At 41.8% G+C, this 22,865-nt stretch overlaps 1 protein-coding gene across 3 annotated transcripts in view; it reads right to left on the reverse strand.

Annotated features, from left to right (window-relative positions):
- MCUB (mitochondrial calcium uniporter dominant negative subunit beta) overlaps window positions 1–22,865 on the reverse strand; it is a 95,333-nt gene that overhangs the window by 67,374 nt on the left and 5,094 nt on the right. Inside the window, exon 2 of one of the 3 annotated variants that reach the window (XM_024993090.2) lies at window positions 15,827–15,943. Coding sequence (XP_024848858.1) covers window positions 15,827–15,829 — 3 coding nt within the window. The 5' untranslated portion in view covers window positions 15,830–15,943. 3 annotated transcript variants of the gene reach the window in all.

Below are 22,865 nucleotides of genomic sequence, written 5' to 3' on the forward strand. Positions count from 1 at the left end.
AAGGAGATCCAACCAGTCCATCCTGAAGCAGATCAGTCCTAGGTGTTCATTGGAAGGACTGATGTTGAAGCTGAAGCTCCAACACTTTGGCCACCTGATGCAAAGAGCTGACTCATTTGAAAAGACCCTGATGCTGGGAAAGATTGAGGGCAGGAGGAGAAGGGAACAACAAAGGATGAGATGGTTGGATGGCATCACTGACTCAATGGACATGAGTTTGGGTAGACTCCAGGAGTTGCTGATGCACAGGGAGGCCTGGCATGCCGCAGTCCATGGGGTCGCAAAGAGAGACACAACTGAGCGACTGAACTGAACTGAACCGAAAGAAACCCGGATTCTTTGGAGAAAAAGCTAGTCCAAGGTTATGGCAACAAAAATACAACCTAGAACACCCTAGAACATCTTTCTACACTACAAGCTGAAGCAGCACCCAGAATCTGAGAACCTACCAATTAAAAAACTCCCTGAGCTCAAGGATACAATTTCCAGATTCAAAGGGCCTAACAATTGATGCTTTTTGGAAAAGACTTTTTTTTCTATTTTTTTTTTTTTTTAATTTTTATGCCTCCCAGCATGTGGGATCCTAGTTCCCTAACCAGGGATCAAACCTACACCCCCTGCATTGGAAGCACAGAGTCTCAACCATTGGACCACCAGGGAATTCCCCTGGAGAAGACTCTTGAGAGTCCCTTGGGCTGCAAGGAGATCAAATCAGTCAATCCTAAAGGAAATCAGTCCTGAATATTCATTGGAAGGACTGAAGCTGAAGCTCCAATACTCTGGCCACCTGAGGGAAAGAACTGACTCATTAGAAAAGACCCTAATGCTGGGAAAGATTGAAGGAAGGAGGAGAAGGGGATGACAGAGGATGAGATGGTTGGCTGGCATCACCGACTCAACATGAGTCTGAGCAAACTCCCGGAGTTGGTGATGGACAGGGAAGTCTTGGGTGCTGCAGTCCATGGGATCGTAAAGAATCGGACATGACTGAGCAGCTGAACTGAAGGGAAATGAACAGTTGACAGCACAATGATGAAGCTATCCGCCACAGGCCCATCTTTATGAAATTTCTGAATGTGAAATTTCTTTTAGGGCAAAGAAAAGGCCCCATAAGTTTCCAAAGGTTAAAAAAAAAAAAAAAAAGATTGCATACTAAGAACCAAGAAGCAGAATGACAGTGGATTTAACACACTGGAAGTTAAAATATAATGGAGAAATGCCTCCAAAATTTCAAGGAAAGTGCTCTGGATCCAGAGTTTAACACACAGCCAATGCAAGCAAACTACTCAATGTAAAGTCTTTAACACATTTATCATTCACATATGTACAAATCCACTGGAAGAGCTGCTCTACCAAATTGACTGAACAAACCAAGAAAGCTCTCCAACATGCAAGAGGAAGACAGCAAGGGACGATCAGGAGGGCAGCTGCAGGCAGAAGTCTCAGAAAGAGCTCTGCAGGAAGATACAACTGGAAGCACCTCTAATGAGCGTCCACACAATGAGAGGAGATTCACCCAACCAAAGGGAGGTCTGAGACTGAATTACTGAGGAGTAGGAAGAAAATTCAGCACAAGTGTGTGTGCACACATGCATTTAGACCAGCAATTGGTAACTTCAGACAAGACAAATCCTGGACAGAAAAGGAAAAGTAAGCCCTGAACACTGAGCCACGTATAACTGTGGACAGCTGAATTCTCATCTTCCACAGAAGTCAACAGGAAATGCCTCAAACTGAAATATCCAAGGAGAGCAACACAAGCATTTGTGAATGATTTCACAGCCATGATGGTAAATGAAACTTATGAGTTAAAAAGTCTAAGTGTCTGCTTTTAGGAAGTAATATTTTTCACAGCAACTTGTATAACTATCTGACTTCTAATGACTGCACATATAAACACAATAAAAATAAAAACTAAGTTTTAAAAATTGGTTTTTTTATTTACCCTTTTTTTTTAAACAGCCTTTCCAAGAAATTCAATTTTAAAATCTCATAGAACAGATAGATAAGATGAGACCACATTAGATGTACTTTTCACTATTCTGATCAAACAATATTTAAAAACTAGATTAGAAAGGATGCAAACTATAAGCAAACAAAAGCAAAAGGAAGTCAGGTACAGACCAATGACAACATTGCAAGCACCTTACTGTTAGCAGAATACTTCCAAACATACCTGTATTCATAGACATACCCAAAGATGGAGAAACTGGGGATCAGAAAGTTACTAACTTACCCTAAGAACTAAGAGAAAGCAGACTTATGATATTACTCTTAGCATAATTCTAGCAGCCTTCTAGTAGAAAAAAATTTAAGAATGTTCCTTCCTCGAACCCTCCTACCCTGTTGGTGGGAAGGTAAGTTGGTGCAGCCACTATGGGAAACAGCATGGAGGTTCCGCAGAAAACTAAAAATAGAGCTACCATATGATCCAGCAATCCCACTCGTGGGATTATACCTGGACAGAACTATGATTCAAAAATATACATGCACCCCTATGCTCATAGTAGCACTATTCACAATAGCCAAGACATGGAGACAACCGAGATGTCCATCAGCAGATGAATGCAGCAAGTGGTGCATGCATACAATGGCATGTTCCTCAGCCATAAGAAAGAATGAAATAATGCCATTTGCAGCAAAATGGATGCAAATAGAGATTATCATACGAAGTGAAATAAACCAGAAAGAGAAAAAAATACCATATGCTATCACTTTTATATGGAATCTAAAATATGGCACAAATGAACCTGTCCACAAAACAGAAACAGACCCATAAACATAGAGAACAGATTTGTGGTTGCCAAGGGGGATGTGGGGAGGGAGAGGGATGGACTGGGAATCTGAGGTTGGTAGGTGCAAATTATTACTACATTTAGAATGGATAAACAAAAAGGTCATCATGTATAGCACAGGGAACTACATTCAATATCCTATGATTAAACCATAATGGAAAAGAATATAAAAAATAATGTATATATGGGGACTGATGCTGAAGCTGAAACTCCAACACTTTGGCCACCTCATGTGAAGAGTTGACTCATTGGGAAAGACTCTGATGCTGGGAGGGATTGGGGGCAGGAGGAGAAGGGGACGACAGAGGATGAGATGGCTGGATGGCATCACTGACTCGATGGACAGGAGTCTGAGTGAACTCCGGGAGTTGCTGATGGACAGGGAGGCCTGGCGTGTTGTGATTCATGGGGTCGCAAAGAGTCGGACACGACTGAGAGACTGAACTGAATTGAACTGAACTGACTCTATTTGCTGTATAGCAGAGACTGGCACAATAATGTAAATCAACTATACTTCAATTTAAAAACCTGTTACAAAAAAGGATATTCCCTCCTTGCTAAATGACAAAAACAAAAAGATAACTGATGAAAATTTGTCTCTTGAGGTGAATGTCTTCCTAGTTAAAAAAAAAAAAAGAAAAGAAACAATGTAGGGAGCTTACTACCAGATAAATCGTCAATGGTAATTTTTTTGCACCCGTATCAACTAGAGTGAAGAAACACAAAATAGTCCTATGATAACGCAGCTCTGTGTCTAAGAAATAGTAGGATTCCTACATGATTAGGCAGATAGACAAAAGTCAGACAGCAAAGTAACATATTGTTGCTGTTATTCAGTTGCTAAGTCATATCTGACTCTGTGACCTCACAGACTGTGGCTCAGCAGGCTCCTCTATCCTCCACTATCTCCCAGAGTTTGTTCAAATTCATGTCTATTGAGTCTGCGATGCTATCCAACCATCTCTTCTTCTGCCGCCCCCTTCTTTTGCCTTCAATCTTTCCCAGCCTTGGGCTTTTCCAATGAGTCGGCTCTTCCCATCAGGTGGCCAAAGAATTGGAGCTTCAGCTTCAGCATCAGTCTTATCAAGGAACATTCAGGGTTGATTCCCTTTAGGATTGACTAGTTTGTTCTCCTTGCAGTCCAAGGGACTCTCAAGAGTCTTCTCCAGCACCACAGCTTGAAAGCATCAATTCTTCAGCACTCAGCCGTCTTTATGGTCCAATTTTCACATCCATACATGACTATTGGAAAAAACATAGCCTTGACTATATGGACCTTTGTTGGCAAAGTGATGTCTCTGCTTTTTAATACACTGACTAGGTTTGTCATAGCTTTCCTTCCAAGGGATAAGCATCTTTTCATTTCATGGCTGCAGTCATCATCTGCAGTGATTTTAGAGCCCAAGAAAGGAAAATCTGTCACTGCTTGTGTGTTTTTCCCCTTCTATTTGCCATGAAATGATGGGACCAAATGACATAATTTTAGTTTTTTTGAATGTTGAGTTTCAAGCTAGCTTTTTCACTCTCATCAAGACAGTCTTTAGTTCCTTTTCACTGTCAGCCATTAGAGTGGTATCATCTGTATATTTGAGGTTGTTGATATTTCTCCCAGCAATCTTGACTCCAGCTTGTGATTCATCCAGTCCGGGATTTCATATGATGTACCCTGCATAGAAGTTAAATAAGCAGGGTGACAATATACAGCCTTGACGTACTCCTTTCCCAATTTGGAACCAGTCAGTTGTTCCATGTCTTGTTCTAACTGTTGCTTCTTGACCTGCATACAGGTTTCTTAGGAGACAAGTAAGGTGGTCTCTTAAAGAACACTGCACAGTTTGTTGTGATCCACACAGACAAAGGCTTTAGCATAGTCAATGAAGCAGAAGTAGATGTTTTTCTGAAATGTCCTTGCTTTCTCTATGATCCAACGAATGTTGGTAATTTGATCTCTAGTTCCTCTGCCTCTTTGAAACCCAGCTTGTACATCTGGAAGTTCTCAGTTCACATACTGCTGAAGCCTAGCTTGAAGGATTTTGAGCATAACCTTGCTAGCATGCGGAAAGAGTGCCAAGGGCACTGCACACCTGTAATGTGCTAGGTACTACTCCAGGCACTACTCCAGGCCCTGGGGATACGAAATGAACATGACCCCTGATCAGCAGAACTGAAAGAAAGAAAAATACCATGAGAAAAGTGATTAACATTCACCCAGGGATTAATCTTAAGACCACTGAAAAGACAATTCCATAAAAGAAAGTCTGTCTACATCTCAATTTCCATATTCCTATAGGAATGAAGGTGACTGAAATGAAGGTTATTTGTATAACTTTGCCCAAGACGCCTAACTGAAGGGTTCTCTTTACTGCTTTCACCTAAAGCAAATGGGGGGTGGGGGTGAAACTAAGCTATCCAGCATGGCATCCATGTTTGCAGCAGGAAGGAAGATACTTATTGAAGCTCCAGGTACTTGAAAGTTCTATGCCTATGAGAAACAGGTGATATATTCTGTAAGATGTATTCTTGCCAGTTCAGTCACAATTCTACCTGGCCCTTCAGCTGGGACATTAAGGTGAAAGTTGTGGTTTGGCTTCTATGAATATAAACTGAAGATTACTGATTAAAAAAAAAAAAAAAACTAACTTCTTACGTGACAAACAAATGAACCTTTTAATATCTGTCCCTTAGGTACTGGATGTAGCTCTTTCAAGTTTCTGATTTTTAGATATCATAGCTATTAACCATTTAGGATTTTGCTTCTAATTATTTCAAATATATCAACTGAAATAGTTAACAAGTTTTCAATTCTACTGTGATAATTTTTCCAGTACAACAAAGGCAGCAAAATTACTACTTAAAATGTCTGAGAAAAGAAATAAATACTTTGGAAATTAATTCATTTATAAAGCTTCCAGCATAGGCTTCTATGTGTTTTCATATGTGCCCAGGTCTTAGAAAGGGGTTTCTCTGGTGGTTCAGTGGCAAACAATCTGACTGCAATGTAGGAGACTCGGGTTTGATACCTGGCTTGGGAAGATCCCCTGGAGAAGGAAATGGCTACCCACTCAGTATTCTTGCCTGGGAAATCCCATGGACAGGGGATCCTTGTAGGCTATAGTCCTTGGGGTCACAAAAGAGTAGGACACAACTTAATGACTAACCAACAATAACAAGGTCTTCAAAAAATGTTATGATCTCAATAATGATGGAACACTTAAAATATGGTTTTATAACTAGTCATTTAGTCACTGTTTCTTATTAAAACCTAGAACTCTTTTAAGAGAATACTCTGAGTTCCATAAACTTTTGTTTCAAGGTTGTTGTAAAAGTAATTTTCCAAAAGTTTTTTGTTCTGTTACAGGGATTTGGTTATTTCTCCTTCCATCTAATTGTCATTTTCAGTCAGGCTTCAAATATTTTTGTTTTGACTCAACCTCTGGATGAATTTAAAGTTGAATATAATACATAGAAAAGACCCTGATGCTGGGAAAGATTGAAGGCAGGAGGAGTAGAAGGGGACGACAGAGGATGAGATGGTTGGATGGCTTTACCGACTCTATGGAGATGAGTTTGAGCAAGCTCTGGGAGATGGTGAAGGCCAGGGAAGCCTGGCGTGCTGCAGTCCGTGGGGTTGCAAAGAGTCAGACACGACTGAGTGACTGAATAACAACAATACATAAATCTCTTCTATGTGGCAGTGGTGAGAAGTTCTGCACTGACCCATAGTTACCTATGAATTAATTTAAAACTCTCTTCCCCTTGCTCAGATACATTTATGACCATTTATCAGAAAAGCATCGTAACTGACATCACAATGTCTATGATAAAATGTCACCACTCAGACGTGTTCCCTTGAATAATACAGAGCCTACATAACTCTACATGGTAGCCCCGCTTTTATTTAAATGTGAGGTTTATTTAAATGTGAGGTTTAATCAATCCAACAAATAAAATATGCTATTGAAGAGAACCAGAAATCAACCCCCACACTGTGAATTTCTAAGCACCTAAGTTGCTACCTTCGATGATGAATGGTGGGTAATCTGGGCACCATCCCATAGGACTTCAAGGAACGTCTGTGAGTTAAGGCAGGGAGAGAGCCGACACCAGCGCCCTGCCCTGCCCTGAGCCAGTGTCACGTACAGTATGCATCGAACGAAAGCAGTGCTGACTTCCACTGCCACTAGTGTCAAAGAGGGAAAACGATACCTAGAGGTTTGACTTAGAAGGAAAGTGTTAGTCACTCAGTCCTGTCTGACTCTTTGCAACCCCATGGACTTATAGATTGCCAGGCTCCTCTGTCCATGGAATTCTCCAGGCAAGAACACTGGAGTGGGTTGCCATGCCCTTCTCCAGGGGATCTCCCCAATCCAAGGATCAAAATGGGTCTCCTGCATTGCATCTTTACCATCTAAACCACCAGGGAAGCCAGCTTCTTCATTAAAAATGAGTTAATAAAACACAGTAAGTCTTAAGCTGGACCAGTAACATTGAGAATTTTGCAATTTTAGCTTTAATGAATGTTAATACTTAAAGGTCCAATAAGAAAATAATTTGAGTGACTATCTGGCTGGGCCCTTCAATTCAGGGCCACTACACCCCTTGAGGTGGCCTTGGTTCCACCTCACCCCAACCTCCACCACCACCATCCCAGGATTACTGCACCAGCCCTTGTGGTTCCCCTGTACCCCAAATGCTGTGAACAGCCCTCTATGTATAAATCCTCCTCTAATTAGCCTTATCTAACTGAGCCATCTGTTTCCTGTTGGGACTAAATTATACAATCACTGCACACACTAACAGTACAGAAGAGTTCCAGCATCATGACATGTTTTACGCTTTGAGTATCTGTTTTTCTCTGCTATTTCTTGTTTTTGTATTTTTTGACTATCATTTTTTGGGGCTTCTCTGGAAGCTTAAATGGTAAAGAATGTGCTTGCAACACAGGAGACCTGGGTTCAATCCCTGGGTCTGGAAAATGCCCTGCAGAAGGGAATGGCAAACCACTCCAGTATTCTTGCCTGGAGAATTCCATGTACAGAGGAGCCTGGTGGGCTACAATCTATGGGGTTCCAAAGAGTTGGACACAAGTGAGTGACTAACACTTCTACATTTACTGTTTTTCATACATTTATTCAGTTCACTCACCCAGTCACGTCCGACTCTTTGCAACCCGAGGAACTGCAGCACACCAGGCTTCCCTGTCTATCACCAACTCCCCGAAGCTTGCTCAAACTCATGTCCATTGAGTCGGTAATACAATCCAACCATCTCACCCTCTCTCATCCCCTCCTCCTCCTGCATCAGGGTCTTTTCCAATGAGTCACTTCTTTGAGTCAGGTGGCCAAAGTATTGGAGTTTCAGCTTCAGCATGAGTCCTTCCAGTGAATTCAGGACTGACTTCCTTTAGGATAGACTGGTTGGATCTCCTTGCAGTCCAAGGGACTCTCAAGAGTCTTCTCCAACACCACAGTTTAAAATCAACAATTCTTCGATGCTCAGCCATCTTTATGGTCCAACTCTCACATCCATGCATGACTACTGGAAATACTATAGCTTTGACTAGACAGACCTTTGTTGGCAAAGTAATGTCTCTGCTTTTTAGCGTTCTGTTTAGGTTGGTCATAGCTTTTCTTAAATTAAGTCTTTTAATTTCATGGCTGCAGTCTCTCATGTGGCCTAAATTAAGGATTCAGCTGAGCCTTGGGAATGGACTAGAACTAGGGACTGGAGTGTCACACTGAGATTAGGAAGTCCTCTTGATCCATGTTTCATTCCTCCTTTTCTCTGCATGTCAGTGTCATTCTGCTTTATCACTACAAAATGCTCTGCACTGCTTCCAGGTACACATGATAGAAAACGATCATTACCGAGCAGCTCCAAGTGTGTAACTCCATATTCAAAGGAGCAGCAGCAGAGATGGTAATCCTGCACGCAAGCCACTTTCCTCAGTCAGGTGACCAACTGAGTGAAAGCCTTGTTCTACTAAGATGACCAATTCTGTTATAACCATGTATTTAAGAGCAAGGAAATTTCCAGAGAAAGCAAGCTGACTAGCTGAGACCACAAAAGCGGTTCCTAAAATTTCAAAACCAAGACCATTACTATGCTAAAATATAATACTGGTAGTTTTAACAATCACTGCTGTGCCTATGAAACCTTTTCTAAGATCTAACAGCTTTCAGTAAGCAGGATAATTAAAAATAATAACATATTTCATCCTAATTCTGTTCCAAAGATACATTCAGGTGATATAATTACTCTGCAAGAGAGGTTACACTTGGATGTTTCCACATAACTGCAAGGCATCAAAACAACTGTTGATTACAAAGCTTAGTCACTGCCACAAATTCAGACTTCACTAATTAAATGGAGGCACAATCCCACTAAGTAGAATAACTAATTAAATGAAACTGCCTAGATTCATTATAAAGTGAATTTTGCATGTGAAAAACTGTTACAGCCTGTTAGAAGAGCATCCCCGCCTAAAGCTTCAGTGGACACCAGTTGTCAACAGCACACCCGGGTCACTTCCAGCAAAACCTCACAGCAAACATAAACCCAAGCCTTCACAGAAAGATTAATATCATTTACATAAAAAGTCAAAACACAAACCACCTCAGCTAAGTAGTTAATACACTATCAGCAATCCGAAGCTTCTTGGTGGGGAAGGCCGATGGCAGGGGTGGTCAGCAAGGGATATACAGCAGTGGACCAATATTTAGCTAAATGTTTGGGTTTATCAACCCTCAGGCTACAGCAGTTTCTGACTCTGTGACGAATATCAGAGGCTGTGGACCTGAGACACACAGAACAATAGATATGAAAGGAACCTCAGAGTTCACCTCAGCTGACCTCCCATTTTGACCTGGACCCCACTCAGGTTTTAACCACCCCCACTTCAGCCTACTTCTAGGTTTCTCCACCGTTCACCCCTTGCCGTCCTATCTATCAGTCTAACTGCCCCCTGCACTTACACGTCTCATACTTTTTTTTTTAATCTCTCTCTGCCTTACCTGCTCTCATTTGGATCGCACTCTCTGTTCCTAAAACAGTTAAGTTCCCCGATTCCTGGTCTAGGCGATCGCACTGTAATCAAAGCGACCACTGCTTTACCCACGCCAACCGCAGCCTGGCCTGTCTCCCAGCGCACCTTGGCCTGCCCGACGAGTGCGGCCGCACTGCAAGCACTGCAAGCACTGCACAGGCGTTGCCTTGCCCCGCCTGTGACGGCCAGACGCTCACGCCTGTAAGCTCCAGATTCACCCTCTTTCACTGCTCTATGAACATGAACCTGAGTTCTTTCACTGTTTTTCCTTTGATGGTTGGCCCTCAAGTTCTGTGAGTGGGAGGTGCTGAAGAGGCACTGTCGGAGGAAAAGGAGTTTTGCTTCCTGTTCCCGGTGTTCGCACTGAGCAGGCTCCTGCAGCACCAGAGGCTCCTCCAGTGCTCTCTAGCTTCCGCTTGAGGTTTGTCTGATAATTCAAAGAGCAGTCTACCCAGTCTCTTCAATAGGAGATGCTGAGAAAACAGGCACGTGTAAAACAAGGAAATTAGAACATTTTCTCACTCCATAAACAAAAATAACCTCAAAATGGATTAAAGGTCTAAGACCACAAAAATCCCAGAAGAAAACATATACAGTACATTCTTTGACATAAGTCCCAGCAATATTTTTTGACTTTGTCTCCTTGGGAAAGGAAAACAAAAACAAAAATGAACAAGTGGGATCTAATCAGACATCACGCATCAACGGAAACAAAAAGACATCCTACTGCGAGAGAATATATTTGAAAATGATGTTTGATTACGCACTAATATCCCAACTATACAAAGAGCTCCTACAACTCAATATTAAAAAAAGCAATCTGATTTAAAAATGGACAGAGGACCCGAATGGACATATTTCCAGGGAAGACATACAAATGGCCAACAGGCACATGAAAAGATGCTCAACAACATCACTAATCACGGAAACGAAAATCAAAACCACAATGAGCTGTATCATCTTGCCCCTGTCAGAATGACTATTATCAAAAAGACAACAAAAATAAATGCAGGTGAGAATATGGAAAAAGGGAACCCTAGTACACTGTTGGTAGAAATGTAAATTGGAATAGCCACTATGGAGAACAGTATGGAGGATCTCAAAAAAAGTTAAAAGCAGAACTATTACATAATCTAGCAATTCCACTTCCTGGTATAAATCAGAAGAAAATGAAAACACTAGTTTGAAAACATATGCACTCCAATGTTCACAGCAGCATTATTTATAGTTGCTAAGATATGGAAGCAACCTCAGAGTGTATCAACAGATGAATGGGTGAAGAAGATGCAGCACATAAATATATAATAGACCATTACTCAGCCATAAAAAAGAAAGAAAACTTTCCATTTGTAACAAAATGGATGGACCTGGAGAGTATTATGTTTAGCGAAATGAGTCAGAGAAAAACAAATACTGTCTTTTCATTTATATGTGGAATCCAAAAAATAAAACAATGAATATAACAAAAACAGGCTCACAGATACAGAAAACAGACTAGTGGTTACCAGTGAGGAGAGGGGTTAGGGGAGGGGCAAGGTAAGTGAAGGGGACTGAGAGGTATAAGCTAATAGGTCTAAAATAAGATATAAAGATGTACAGTACAGGGAATATATTTTATATTCCCAACATTTTATAATAACTCTGAATGGAGTATATAAAAATACCAAATCATCTCAAACATAAGATTGTAAATCAACTACACTTCAATTAAAAGCAGTGAACAGGCAGAATATATGTGATTTCTTAAACTAAGCTGAACTCTGCCCACCATTTCTGCCCAATCTTAGGAGTGATTTCCTTGCTCTGAAGCAACACAGAATGACAAATCTTTCACATACCTTCTCCAATGTTTGAAAACAAAGATTTTGCTTCTGCTTTACCTTCTTTTCACCAGATTAAGCACATCTAGTCCCTTTAATCATCTCTGATATAAATCCTTATCATCTTAACCGCCTTCTGGATGCACCTCCCTCCCACCAGCTTGGCAGCATCCCTTCCAAAGCCCTGCCCCAGTAACAAAACATAATTCCTCCTATGGTCTGACAGCCTGGTGCAGTGTAACAGGACCATTGCTTGTGGTTAACACTCTGCATCTCCCTTCAATGAGTTAGGAGCCACACTAGCATTCTGGAAATTCAGTGTTCAAAGGTGGCTTGCGGGTCAACTGAAACGCCCAGATCTCTGCACACAACTATCAAGTAGGATTTACTGATCGTATGCTTCCTTCTCCCCCATCAAGAGAGAGACTGCTTTCTTCTAGCACTGCTAAATTGTTTTTTTCCCCTACTATTCTTAAAGCAATGTGCTGTGTGCTATGCTTAGTTGTTCAGTCATGTCTGACTCTTTGCAACCCCATGGACTGCAGCATATCAGGCTTCCCTGACCATCACCATCTCCAGGAGCTTGCTCGAACTCATGTCCATCTAGTTGGTGATATCATCCAACCATCTCATCCTCTGTCATCCCCTTCTCCTCCTGCCTTCAAGCTTTCCAGGGTCTTTCCATCAGGGTCTTTTCCAATGGTGGCCAAAGTACTGGAGCTTCAGCTTCATCATCAGTCCTTCCGATGAAAATTCAGGGTTGACTTCCTTTAGGATTGACTGGTTTGATCTCCTTGCAGTCCAAGGGACTCTCTAGAGTCTTCTCCAACACCAGAGTTCAAAGGCATAAATTCTCTGGCTCCCAAAATAGCCCTTTGAACAACTCTTTCATTAAAGTCTCATTTACTGTTTCATGGACAATATATTGTCCAAGTTCAAGGAATGTATAGGAATCTATGAAAATCTTGTCCTTCATTATATAAAGCAATAACTGTGTTGAAATGCATGAAAAGCAATGAGAAAGTGAAACATTTCTAATATTCCAAAGTCAAAGTTTTGCATTTAAGGTTGATCAATAGTGCTATTGGGCTTCGCTGGTGCTCAGATGGTAAAGAAACTGCATGCCACTGCAGAAGACCCAGGTTCGATCCCTAGGTCAGGAAGATCCCCTGGAGAAGGAAATGTGAACCCATTCCAGCATTCTTGCCTGGAGAATTCCATGGACAGAGGAGCCCCGAGGGCTACAGTCCATGGGGTCTCAAAGAGCCAGACACGACTAAGCGACTAACACTTTACTTTCCACAGTGGTATCACTGGGCAATGGCATCCCACTCCAGCACTCTTGCCTGGAGAATCCCATGGATGGAAGAGCCTGGTGGGCTGCAGTCCATGGAGTTGCTAAGAGTCAGACACGACTGAGCGACTTCCCTTTCCCTTTTCACTTTCATGCATTGGAGAAGGAAATGGCAACCCACTCCAGCGTTCTTGCCTGGAGAATCCCGGGGACGGGGGAGCCTGGTGGGCTGCCGTCTCTGGGGTCGCACAGAGTCGGACACAACTGAAGTGACTTAGCAGTGGTATCACTAAACCTGACAAATTAAAATTTAAAAGTCTGTGATTACAAAGATGTGATTCAGTAAATAATGTGGTGAGGAGACATTATACAAGGTCCTATGAATAACTCTTTTTGAATATGTCCTGACCTATGGTAGATTAGTCTCAGTATTATGTTATATTGTTGTTGTTGTTTAGTCGCTAAGTTATGTCCGACTCTGTGACCCCATGGACTGCAGTCCCTCCAGGCTCCTCTGTCCCTAGGATTCTCCGGGCAATAATACTGGAGTGGGTTGCCATGCCCTCCTCTAGGGAATCTTCCTGACCCAGGGATCGAACCTCCATCTCCAACTTGGCAGGCCAATTCTTTACTACTGAGCCACCTGGGAAGCCATTATGTTATATACTAAGATACATTTTACTCTAAGACTCAGTTGCCATCTTTCAACTATCCTAAGCATCTATTTCCCTGGTGGCTCAGTCAGTAAAGAGTCTGCCCCCAATGCCGGAGACCCAGGTTCAATCCCTGGGTTGGGAAGATCCCCTGGAGAAGGAAATGGCAACCCACTCCAGTATTCTTGCCTGGAGAATTCCATGGACAGAGGAGCCTAGTGGCTTATAGTCCATGAGGTCACAAAGAGTCGGACATGACTGATTAACACACACACGCATCTATTTAAGATTTCCCTGTTTTAGACCATATTTATAATAGGTTAGCCCACAAAGTGCCACTAAACTCAAATATTAGATATGCACGATACTTCATAACTTTCACTACAGCTCCTTTATCTATTAATGACCATAATTCCTCTACAGTAAGTCCTTCCCCGAGACTTACATTGTCAGCATCTTCACCTCTTTTCCTCATCAGGTGTCACTGCACAAACTTGGCTTCAAATCCTAATTGAACCATTAGAATTTACTTTTCTCTTTTCCTTAGTTTAACAAGTATAAGTGAGACCACACCCTTTCCTATTGACTTGCAGCCCTGAGGGCAGCTCATATGAAGCTGACCAGGTGTCAAATGTTCCTGCTCTAACCCAAATTAAAAATGCTCCATTTCCAGCATTTCCTTTTTAAGTTTTCCAGGGGGAAATAAAGTTTCTCTGAAAATCTCTGCTGCTGAAGAATACCATACAAACAAGGCAGAATAGAGCCTTGACAATTCAGCGCCCACAAAAAAGCAAAACTGTCCTGTTTCTGGCCAAGGGGGACTGCAGCCAAAAAGCTAAACGCCCACTAAAATTCAATCTCCCTTTTTCCACGCTTTTCATGTGTTCGCTGGAATGTGGTTCCCACCCAGCACATCTCTCAGCCCCCCTGGCAGCTCAGGGTGGCATCTGACCCATTCAATGAAATATTCAATGGAACATGAGCACCAGCATTATGTGGCATTGCCAGGCCCAGCCTGTAACGCCTTGAAAAAACCCTTCCACGCTCTTTTGAGTTTGGAAGCCACATTCTGAAGACGGCAGAGGGACTGGTCAGGTTAGGGTCCCTGAGCAACTACATGGAGCAGTTACTGCTGACCTGCAAAGCTTACTGCAGATGCATTTCCTGAGAGAGGGAAGAGTGACTTAAAGCATACAGAAGTTCATGGACTGTTGGGTCTTTTGTTTCAGCAGAACAGCTTAGGTAACAGAAAATTCCTTTTTTTTTGTAATTTGTTGGGTTTTTTAAAATATAAATTTATTTATTTTAATTGGAGGCTAATTACTGTACAATATTGTATTGGTTTTGCCATACATCAACATGAATCCGCCACGGGTGTACACGTGCTCCCCATCCTGAACCTCCCTCCCACCTCCCTCCCCGTACCATCCCTCTGTGTCATCCCAGCGCACCAGCCCCAAGCTTCCTGTATCCTGCATCAAACCTTCTGCGAAAGGAAAAGTGAGGAGAAACATACATAATGACTGCAAACTCTAACACTGGGTTCAGACAAAAAATAAGTGGCGTCCGTGGTTTAATAATCCCAAAGGGAAATAACCTACTGGAATAAACCCTGAGCCAGGGCACTGCCTCTTGAACATCACTCAGCCACATCTTCACCTTCTCACCCATCATGCCACATCTCCCACAGGAATGAGAACTCACCCCAGAACTGTGATTCTTCCTTTGGCTTCAGATGGCAGCTCATCATCTTAGTCCCAGCCATGGATTCTTTCCCTGCTCTCAAGTGCCAGACACATGGCTTCATGGTTAGGTACCAGCCTAATCACGGAAAACTGCTGGAATTCCTACATGTTTCCATATTCTTCCTCTTGTTTGTCCGTTCTACCAGTTCCTGTTATTTTAGCTCCATGTACAGTGACCAGGACTTTGTGGTTGTTCCTTACTAATGAAGTCACTGGTCTCATCCCATTATACATATACTGGGTTGCTAAATCCAGATTCATCGCCTAGAATAGCATCTCTATGACTACTGCCAAAAATGGGGGCTACCGATTAGGTACTGGCAAATTATGGTCTATGGGCCAAATCTGGCCTATTGCCATTTTTGTAAATAAAGTTTATTGGAACATGGCCATGCCCTATTACACAGCTTTTGTACTGCAATGGCAACACTGAGTAGCTGTGACATCACAGGCTGCAAAGACTAAAATACTTACCATCTGGACCTTTACAAGTTTACCAACAGCTGGTACAGGCCAACATCATTTCTCATAAAGACAATGGCAGTTATCTTCTTATGCCTCATTCATTTAGCACCATTACAAGCACCCGAACTAGCAGAATAAGAAAACCAAAGATAAACAAACATATACATGTATATACATGTTACCAAGGATATAAAAGATATGCTACTTACTCTTCAGGAGTTATTAGTGTACATAGAAAATGAGTACTCATGCTGGTAAGATATATACACAAAAAGCCCTAATGAGTAGTAAAATGAGTCAACTAGGCAGACACAGGAAGGAAAGATAGGGAAAAAATGGGCAGAGGATCTGAATATACATTTTCCCAAAGAAGATATACAGATGGCTAATATGGACATGAAAAGGTGCTCAACATCACTAATCATTAGAGAAATGGAAATCAAAACTACAACAAAGAATCACCTCAACCTGTTAGAATGGTGCCTGCACGCATGCATGCTCAATCATGTTCAACTCTTGGCAATCCCATGGGCTATAGCCCACCAGGCTCCTCTGTCCCTAGAATTTTTTAGGCAAGAATACTGGAATGGGTTGCCATTTCCTACACCAGAGGATCTTCCCAACCCAGGGATTGAACCCGGATCTCTTGAGTCTCCTGCATTGGTAGGGGGATTCTTTATCACTGTGCCACCAGGGAAGCCTCGCCTATTAGAATGACTCCATTCAAAAAGACAAGAAATAAGTATTGGAGAGGATGTAAGGAAAAGGGAACCCTTGTGCACTGTCAGTGGGCACATAAATTGGTGCGGTCAATACAGAAAACAGTATGGTGGGCCCTCAAAAAATTAAAAATAGAACTACCCTATGATCCAGCAATTTGAAAACACCAATTAGAAAAGTTATCTACACCTCTATGCTCACTGCAGCATTATTTACAGTAGCCAAGACATGGAAATAAGCTTACTGTCCATCAGTGGATGAATGGATAATGACACTGCAATGGAATATTATTTGGCCATAAAAAGAAGGAAGTACTGCTCTTTGAGGGGTAGGTAAAATGAATGAAGGAGACCAAAAGGTACAAACTTCTAGCTATATAATAAATAAGTCCTGGGCATGTGATGCACAGCATGGTGACTACAGTTAATAATGCTGCATTGTGAATTTGAAAGTTGTTAACAGTAACTCCTAAAAATTCTCATTATGTGAAGAAACACTTGTAACTATGCATGGTGATGGATGTTAACTGGACTTACTGTGATGATCTTTTCATAATACATACAAATATCATATTATGTTATACACCTAAAACTAATGTAATGTTATAGATCAAATATATCTCAATTTCAAAAAAAGGAGGAAAGGTGATTTCCATCTAGTAATCACGACAGGTTTTATGAAAATGATGAAGCCAAAGGAAGACTTTTAACCAGGAATGGAGCGGCTGCATAGCAGATGAAGGCAGCACAAGGTAAACTGTTACAGTCTATAAAACATATTCCATCCGTATATTGTTTTTCAACTTCAGGTTTCACTGGCAACGATGCTTTGGGCATCTGGAGTACTGCTTTCTGAGAGCCTCCAACAGCATCCGCTTCATAACTTCTCTGGCTCGTCTCCCCATTTTTCTCTCTCTTCTGCTTTAATCTCTCCATTCAGAGACTTCCAGCCGGGCTGCTCTTCCACTGGACAAGATAAGGCACAAGCTAAGCTATTGTAACAAAGAGACTGAAAAGCACATGGGGCTCCAGAAATGTTTCCTTTTCTGGTAGGTAGGCAGTGGAGGGAAAGAGGACATTAATGCCTTCCAGGGATCCAGGTTCCTTCTATCTAGTTGTTCCACCATCACCTAGAGGGTGATGTGCCTCCACAGGGTCCAGCTGGCCCATCCCTTCCACATCCACATTCCAGCCCATGGGAGGGAGAAAAACGTAGAACAAAGAACAGAAATCAGTCTCCCAACTAAGGATGTAGACCAGAAATTACACATTTATGCCATGTGGGCTATCCAGAACTTAGTCATGTGCTGGCTGCAAAGAAGGCTGAAGAACATCACATTTCAGAATGGTCCAATACACTAGAGCCAGAGTGCCAAGACAGTGATGCCAGAGGAAGCAGGCTAGGACCTAGGAGGATTTCACCTGTTTTTTCCAACATATTCCATCCCCAATCGAATTTTTTAGTGCAGTGTTCCCCAAATTGTGTCCTACAGACCACTCTTCTGAGAGAAGCTATTAGGAATGCTATGGAGTAACAGAGGGCTGTGATCAACTTCCTTCCCACTCTCAGATTGTTCTGATGCCCAACAGCAAAGGTGTGTAGCGAAGGAACACGTCTAACTTGGTATGGCTTAGCCCAGAATTCTTCAGACTTAAAAGAGCAGGCAATTTGTTTCTTCTATATCATCTATTAACACCTTAGGAATCAATGTCCAACTACAGGATATCAGTTTGTGATACACTTTAATTTAATAAACATAATTTCTACAAGGTTTTAACATAGGCATCTAAAACTCTAGTCCAAGTCAAATCAAGGACCATACTTCACAGAGAAAGCTTCCTGCCACCTGATCAGAGGGCCTACTAGACCCCCAGTTCCTCTGAGAGTCCAACTCTCTGTGCTTATACCCCTTCTTCCTACTCTAGATGTGTCTGCTAACCTCTTCCTCACCCCCTGCTCTCAGAGCTTAGTTGAAATCTCACCTCTTTTCATCTCTTCAATTTCTAATGCTGTTTCTTCTCTGAATTCTTCCAGTATTTACTGTCTCTGATATTTGACTCTCGTAAGCCAAATGGTGAATCAACATGTATCTCTTTTATGTATAGCTACGTTGTCTTCCATGTAATTTTTAAGGATCTTTTTTGCAAGCTTTCAGACCTAGCACGAACCACAACTCCCACTTCATAATGGATTTTAAGGGGATTATCATTTTAAAATATTGAAGTTTTAATGATTAAGTTTTTAGTGCTGATGTGCTCAGTCGTGGCTGACTCTTTGCAACCCCATGGACTGTAGCCCTCCAGGTTCCTCTGTCCATGGAATTTTCCAGGCAAGAATACTAGAGTGGGTTGCCATTTTCTTCTCCAAAGCTTTTAGTATCAACACTAATAATTTTGGGCAATCACAAAATAGCATGTCACAAAACAAAAACCAATATGATTTAATGCGCTAAGAATTCCATTTACGAACATCCTCATCAGTAGAGAAAAGCGCTGCCTTCCCTAATGTAAGGAATCACCCAAAATCACCACCACACTTACAGAACAGCCAAGAAAACACACGCCAGGCTATCCTGACAAAATTTATGTTTCATTAAAGCATGTTGACTTTCCTTTAAAAAGCCTAACATGAAAGCATATCTGAAACAAAACAATGAACCAAAATCTACTTGAAAACCACAGCTTTAATATAAATATAATATATGAAGATTATTTTGATTAACCTTAAAACAATCTTCAACATTCAAGGGTCAAATCTCAAGAGGTAGGTAAGAATACTTTAGGTGTCTCCCTGGCTGGAGTCAGTGGGGAAGAGGAAATTGAGAAGGTCAGATCTGGAGAGAATGTACCATGAAGGTAACCTACATAATATTGAGTTCTTTATCATTCAGCCCTTCATTCCTCTACCCAATAAGCATTTATTATGTACCTACTGTGACAGGGCAGAAGCCAGAGATCAGGAGAAACAGTTCTGACCACAAAGGGCTGAGAGAATCCACATGGGAAAATCATATGAACCCAACTAATGCTAATGCAGTTTAGAGTGAAGTCTTTTCATACTGTTCATGGGGTTCTCAAGGCAAGAACACTGAAGTGGTTTGCCATTCCCTTCTCCAGTACAGCAGGTACTATGGGAGTGAAAAGGAAGTGTAATTAATTCTGCTGGCAGAGACCTACAGAGACTGCATAAAGACTGGGGTAGGGTGGGCGGGTACTGGAACTCAGCCTTGGAGGATGAGACTTCAAAAAGGTGAAAGAGAGAGTGATCAGGGGCAATGTTGCCAGAGGAACGTCATAAAGGCCACAGGGACAAGCGACAAGAAGAGGTAGGAGTCCCTTGTGGCTGATGTGGGCCTTGCAGAGCATGCAGTAGAAACTGGGACTGGAGAGATGAAAACACATGATTTCTGGGTCAACTGTAGCTTATGTTCAAAGCTTGCTTACCTTGGTTTCACTAACAGCAAACCCACAAAAGCGTATTTACATAGTAAATACGTATTACATAGTAAATAAATATTACAAAGTAAACCATACATTCGCCTGAAAAAATGAAAACTGATACATGGTACATTCTCTGAAACATTCCCAAAGCAGAGTTACAGAAATGAGTCATCAGACTGTAAAACGCCAGGACAAACATCCTCAAGCAAGGGCTTAGACAGCCAGCACTAGGCTGTTCTGTTTGCACACAGTTTCTAAAACAAAATTTCAGGTTTATGGTCACATTACTGTCAGTCTCTCTAATAAAAATGCACACTTGTATTTCAGCTACATTACTGGCTGAAAAAGCAGTTTTCATCAACAGCTTTTAAAAATCCCCTCTTCAAATATCCCATTCATCTACTAGTGTTCAAGCTGGATTTCGAAAAGGTAGAGGAGCCATTGATCAAATTGCCAACATCCATTGGATCATCGAAAAAGCAAGAGAGTTCCAGAAAAACATCTACTTCTGCTTTATTGACTATGCGAAAGCCTTTGACTGTGTGAATCAAAACAAACTGTAGAAAATTCTTAAAGAGATGAGAATACCAGACCACCTTACTTTCCTCCTGAGAAATCTGTATGCAGGTCAGGAAGCAACAGTTAGAACTGGACATGAAACAACAGACTGGTTCCAAATCGGGAAAGGAGTATGTTAAGGCTGTATATTGTCACCCTGCTTGTGTAACTTATATGCAAAATACATCATAAGAAATGCTGGGCTGGATGAAGCACAAGCTGGAATCAAGACTGCTGGGAAAAATATCAATAACCTCAGATATGCAGATGATTGCAGATTTTCTACAGATTCCCTTATGGCAGAAAGCAAAGAAGAACTAAAGAGCCTCTTGGTGAAAGTGAAAGGAGAGTGAAAAAGTTGGCTTAAAACTCAACATTCAGAAAACTAAGATCATGGCATCTGATCCCATCACTTCATGGCAAATAGATGGGGAAACAGTGGCAACAGTGGCTGTCTTTATTTTGGGGGGGCTCCAAAATCACTGCAGATGGTGACTGCAGCCATGAAATTAAAAGACACCTGCTCCTTGGAAGAAAAGTTATATCCAACCTAGACAGCATATTAAAAAGCAGAGACATTTCTTTGCCAACAAAAGTCCATCTAGTCAAAGCTATGGTTTTTCCAGTACTCATGTATGGATGTGAGAGTTGGACTATAAAGAAAGCTGAGTGCCAAAGAATTGATGCTTTTGAACTGTGCTGTTGGAGAAGACTCTTGAGAGTCCCCTGGACTACAAGGAGATCCAATCAGTCCATCCTAAAGAAAATCAGTCCTGAATATTCACTGGAAGGACTGATGCTGAAGCTGAAACTCCAATACTTTGGCCTCCATTGGAAAAGACTCTGATGCTAGGAAAGATTGAAGGCAGGAGGAGAAGTGAACGACAGAGGATGAGATGGTTGGATGGCATCACCAACTCAATGGACATAAATCTGAGTAAACTCCAGGAGTTGGTGATAGACAGGGAGGCCTGGCGTGTTGCAGTCCATAGGGTCGCAAAGAGTCAAACGTGACTAAGCAACTGAACTGAGCTACCAGTGAAACTCATACCAAAACAAACAAAATATCTGACACAAAGAGACAGCCACACATGAACACACACACACACAATAAACATGCAGTCAGAAAAATAACAAGGATTTGTCAAGAAAATGTATAACTTCTTTCCTCCAATCAGGCTAAGGGCATTTATTTTTACTGTCATACCTAATGGCTTTAAGATAAGAGAATTCATCCTTTAGTCTCAGAAATGTAATTTAAGCAGCACATTCAGTATAAAAACACTCCTACAACAACAAAATAACTGCGAGTTCCCAGTGGAGTTAAATATACTAAAATTACCACCTGTGTCCACAGCAGTTTTATAAACCAAACCACCTTACTCAATCAGGTAATAAGAACCTAGGGTAGAAAAGCCAGACTCATTGTGACCCTGGTCAATCTTGAAGACTTTTTCTGCCCTTAAGTTTGCCACAATAAACTGTGCATCTGTCAGTTTCCTGATATGAGGTTCAATGTTTCATGCCACTTCTTGATTCTGCGCACAGGCTATTGCGATTTCAACTCTTGCTCCATTTCTTGCCTCTCTTTCCACTGTTCCCTATTTCCTGCCCTCAAATCTATTTAGAGAAGTCTCTTCAATGGACTCTGTTGACAGTGCAGGTTTCACACATCACTTCCCATCAGCATCGAGCTGATGAATCCTAGATAGAGCTCTAATTGTCCCCCAAAAAGCTGCTGAACAAATGCCTGGACTGCACGCTTTCTGTTCCTGTAAACGAAGGTAAAAACGATGTAAAATCAAATGGCACCATTTATGAGTTAAAAAGGAAACTCAGAATAAAGAGTTGACCCAAACTCTATTTTTTACCCAGGTGAGGCTTACCCAGTGGAGGTAAGAAGGAGCTAGGAAGATTTAGGACAGGTAAGGGCAGTAAGAAGCAAAAAGGTGAGACGAGAGTCAACAACCTCAGTACCATTGCCTTTAAGAGACAATCACACTTGTCAATTATGTTTCAAAACAAAAAAGAGAACCATGGCATCAAAAGTAGATCCTTAAGGCAACTCAATACAATCAATATGTGCGGTGCACTTTCTATGGGTGAAGCACCAAGGAGACTGCACAGCAGACTGATCTGCCATGCTTCTGTCATCAATGGTGCTGTGCTCAGTCGCTCAGTCGGGTCTGACTCTTGGCAACCCTTTGGACTGTAGCCCACCAGGCTTCTCAGTCCATGAGATTTTCCAGGCAAGAATACTGAATGGATTGCCATTTTCTCCCCCAGGGGAATCTTCCCATCCTAGGGATCAAACCTGTGGGGTCAGATCC

This window comes from Bos taurus, chromosome 6, assembly GCF_002263795.3.
Source record: "Bos taurus isolate L1 Dominette 01449 registration number 42190680 breed Hereford chromosome 6, ARS-UCD2.0, whole genome shotgun sequence".
Classification (NCBI taxonomy): domain Eukaryota; kingdom Metazoa; phylum Chordata; class Mammalia; order Artiodactyla; family Bovidae; genus Bos; species Bos taurus.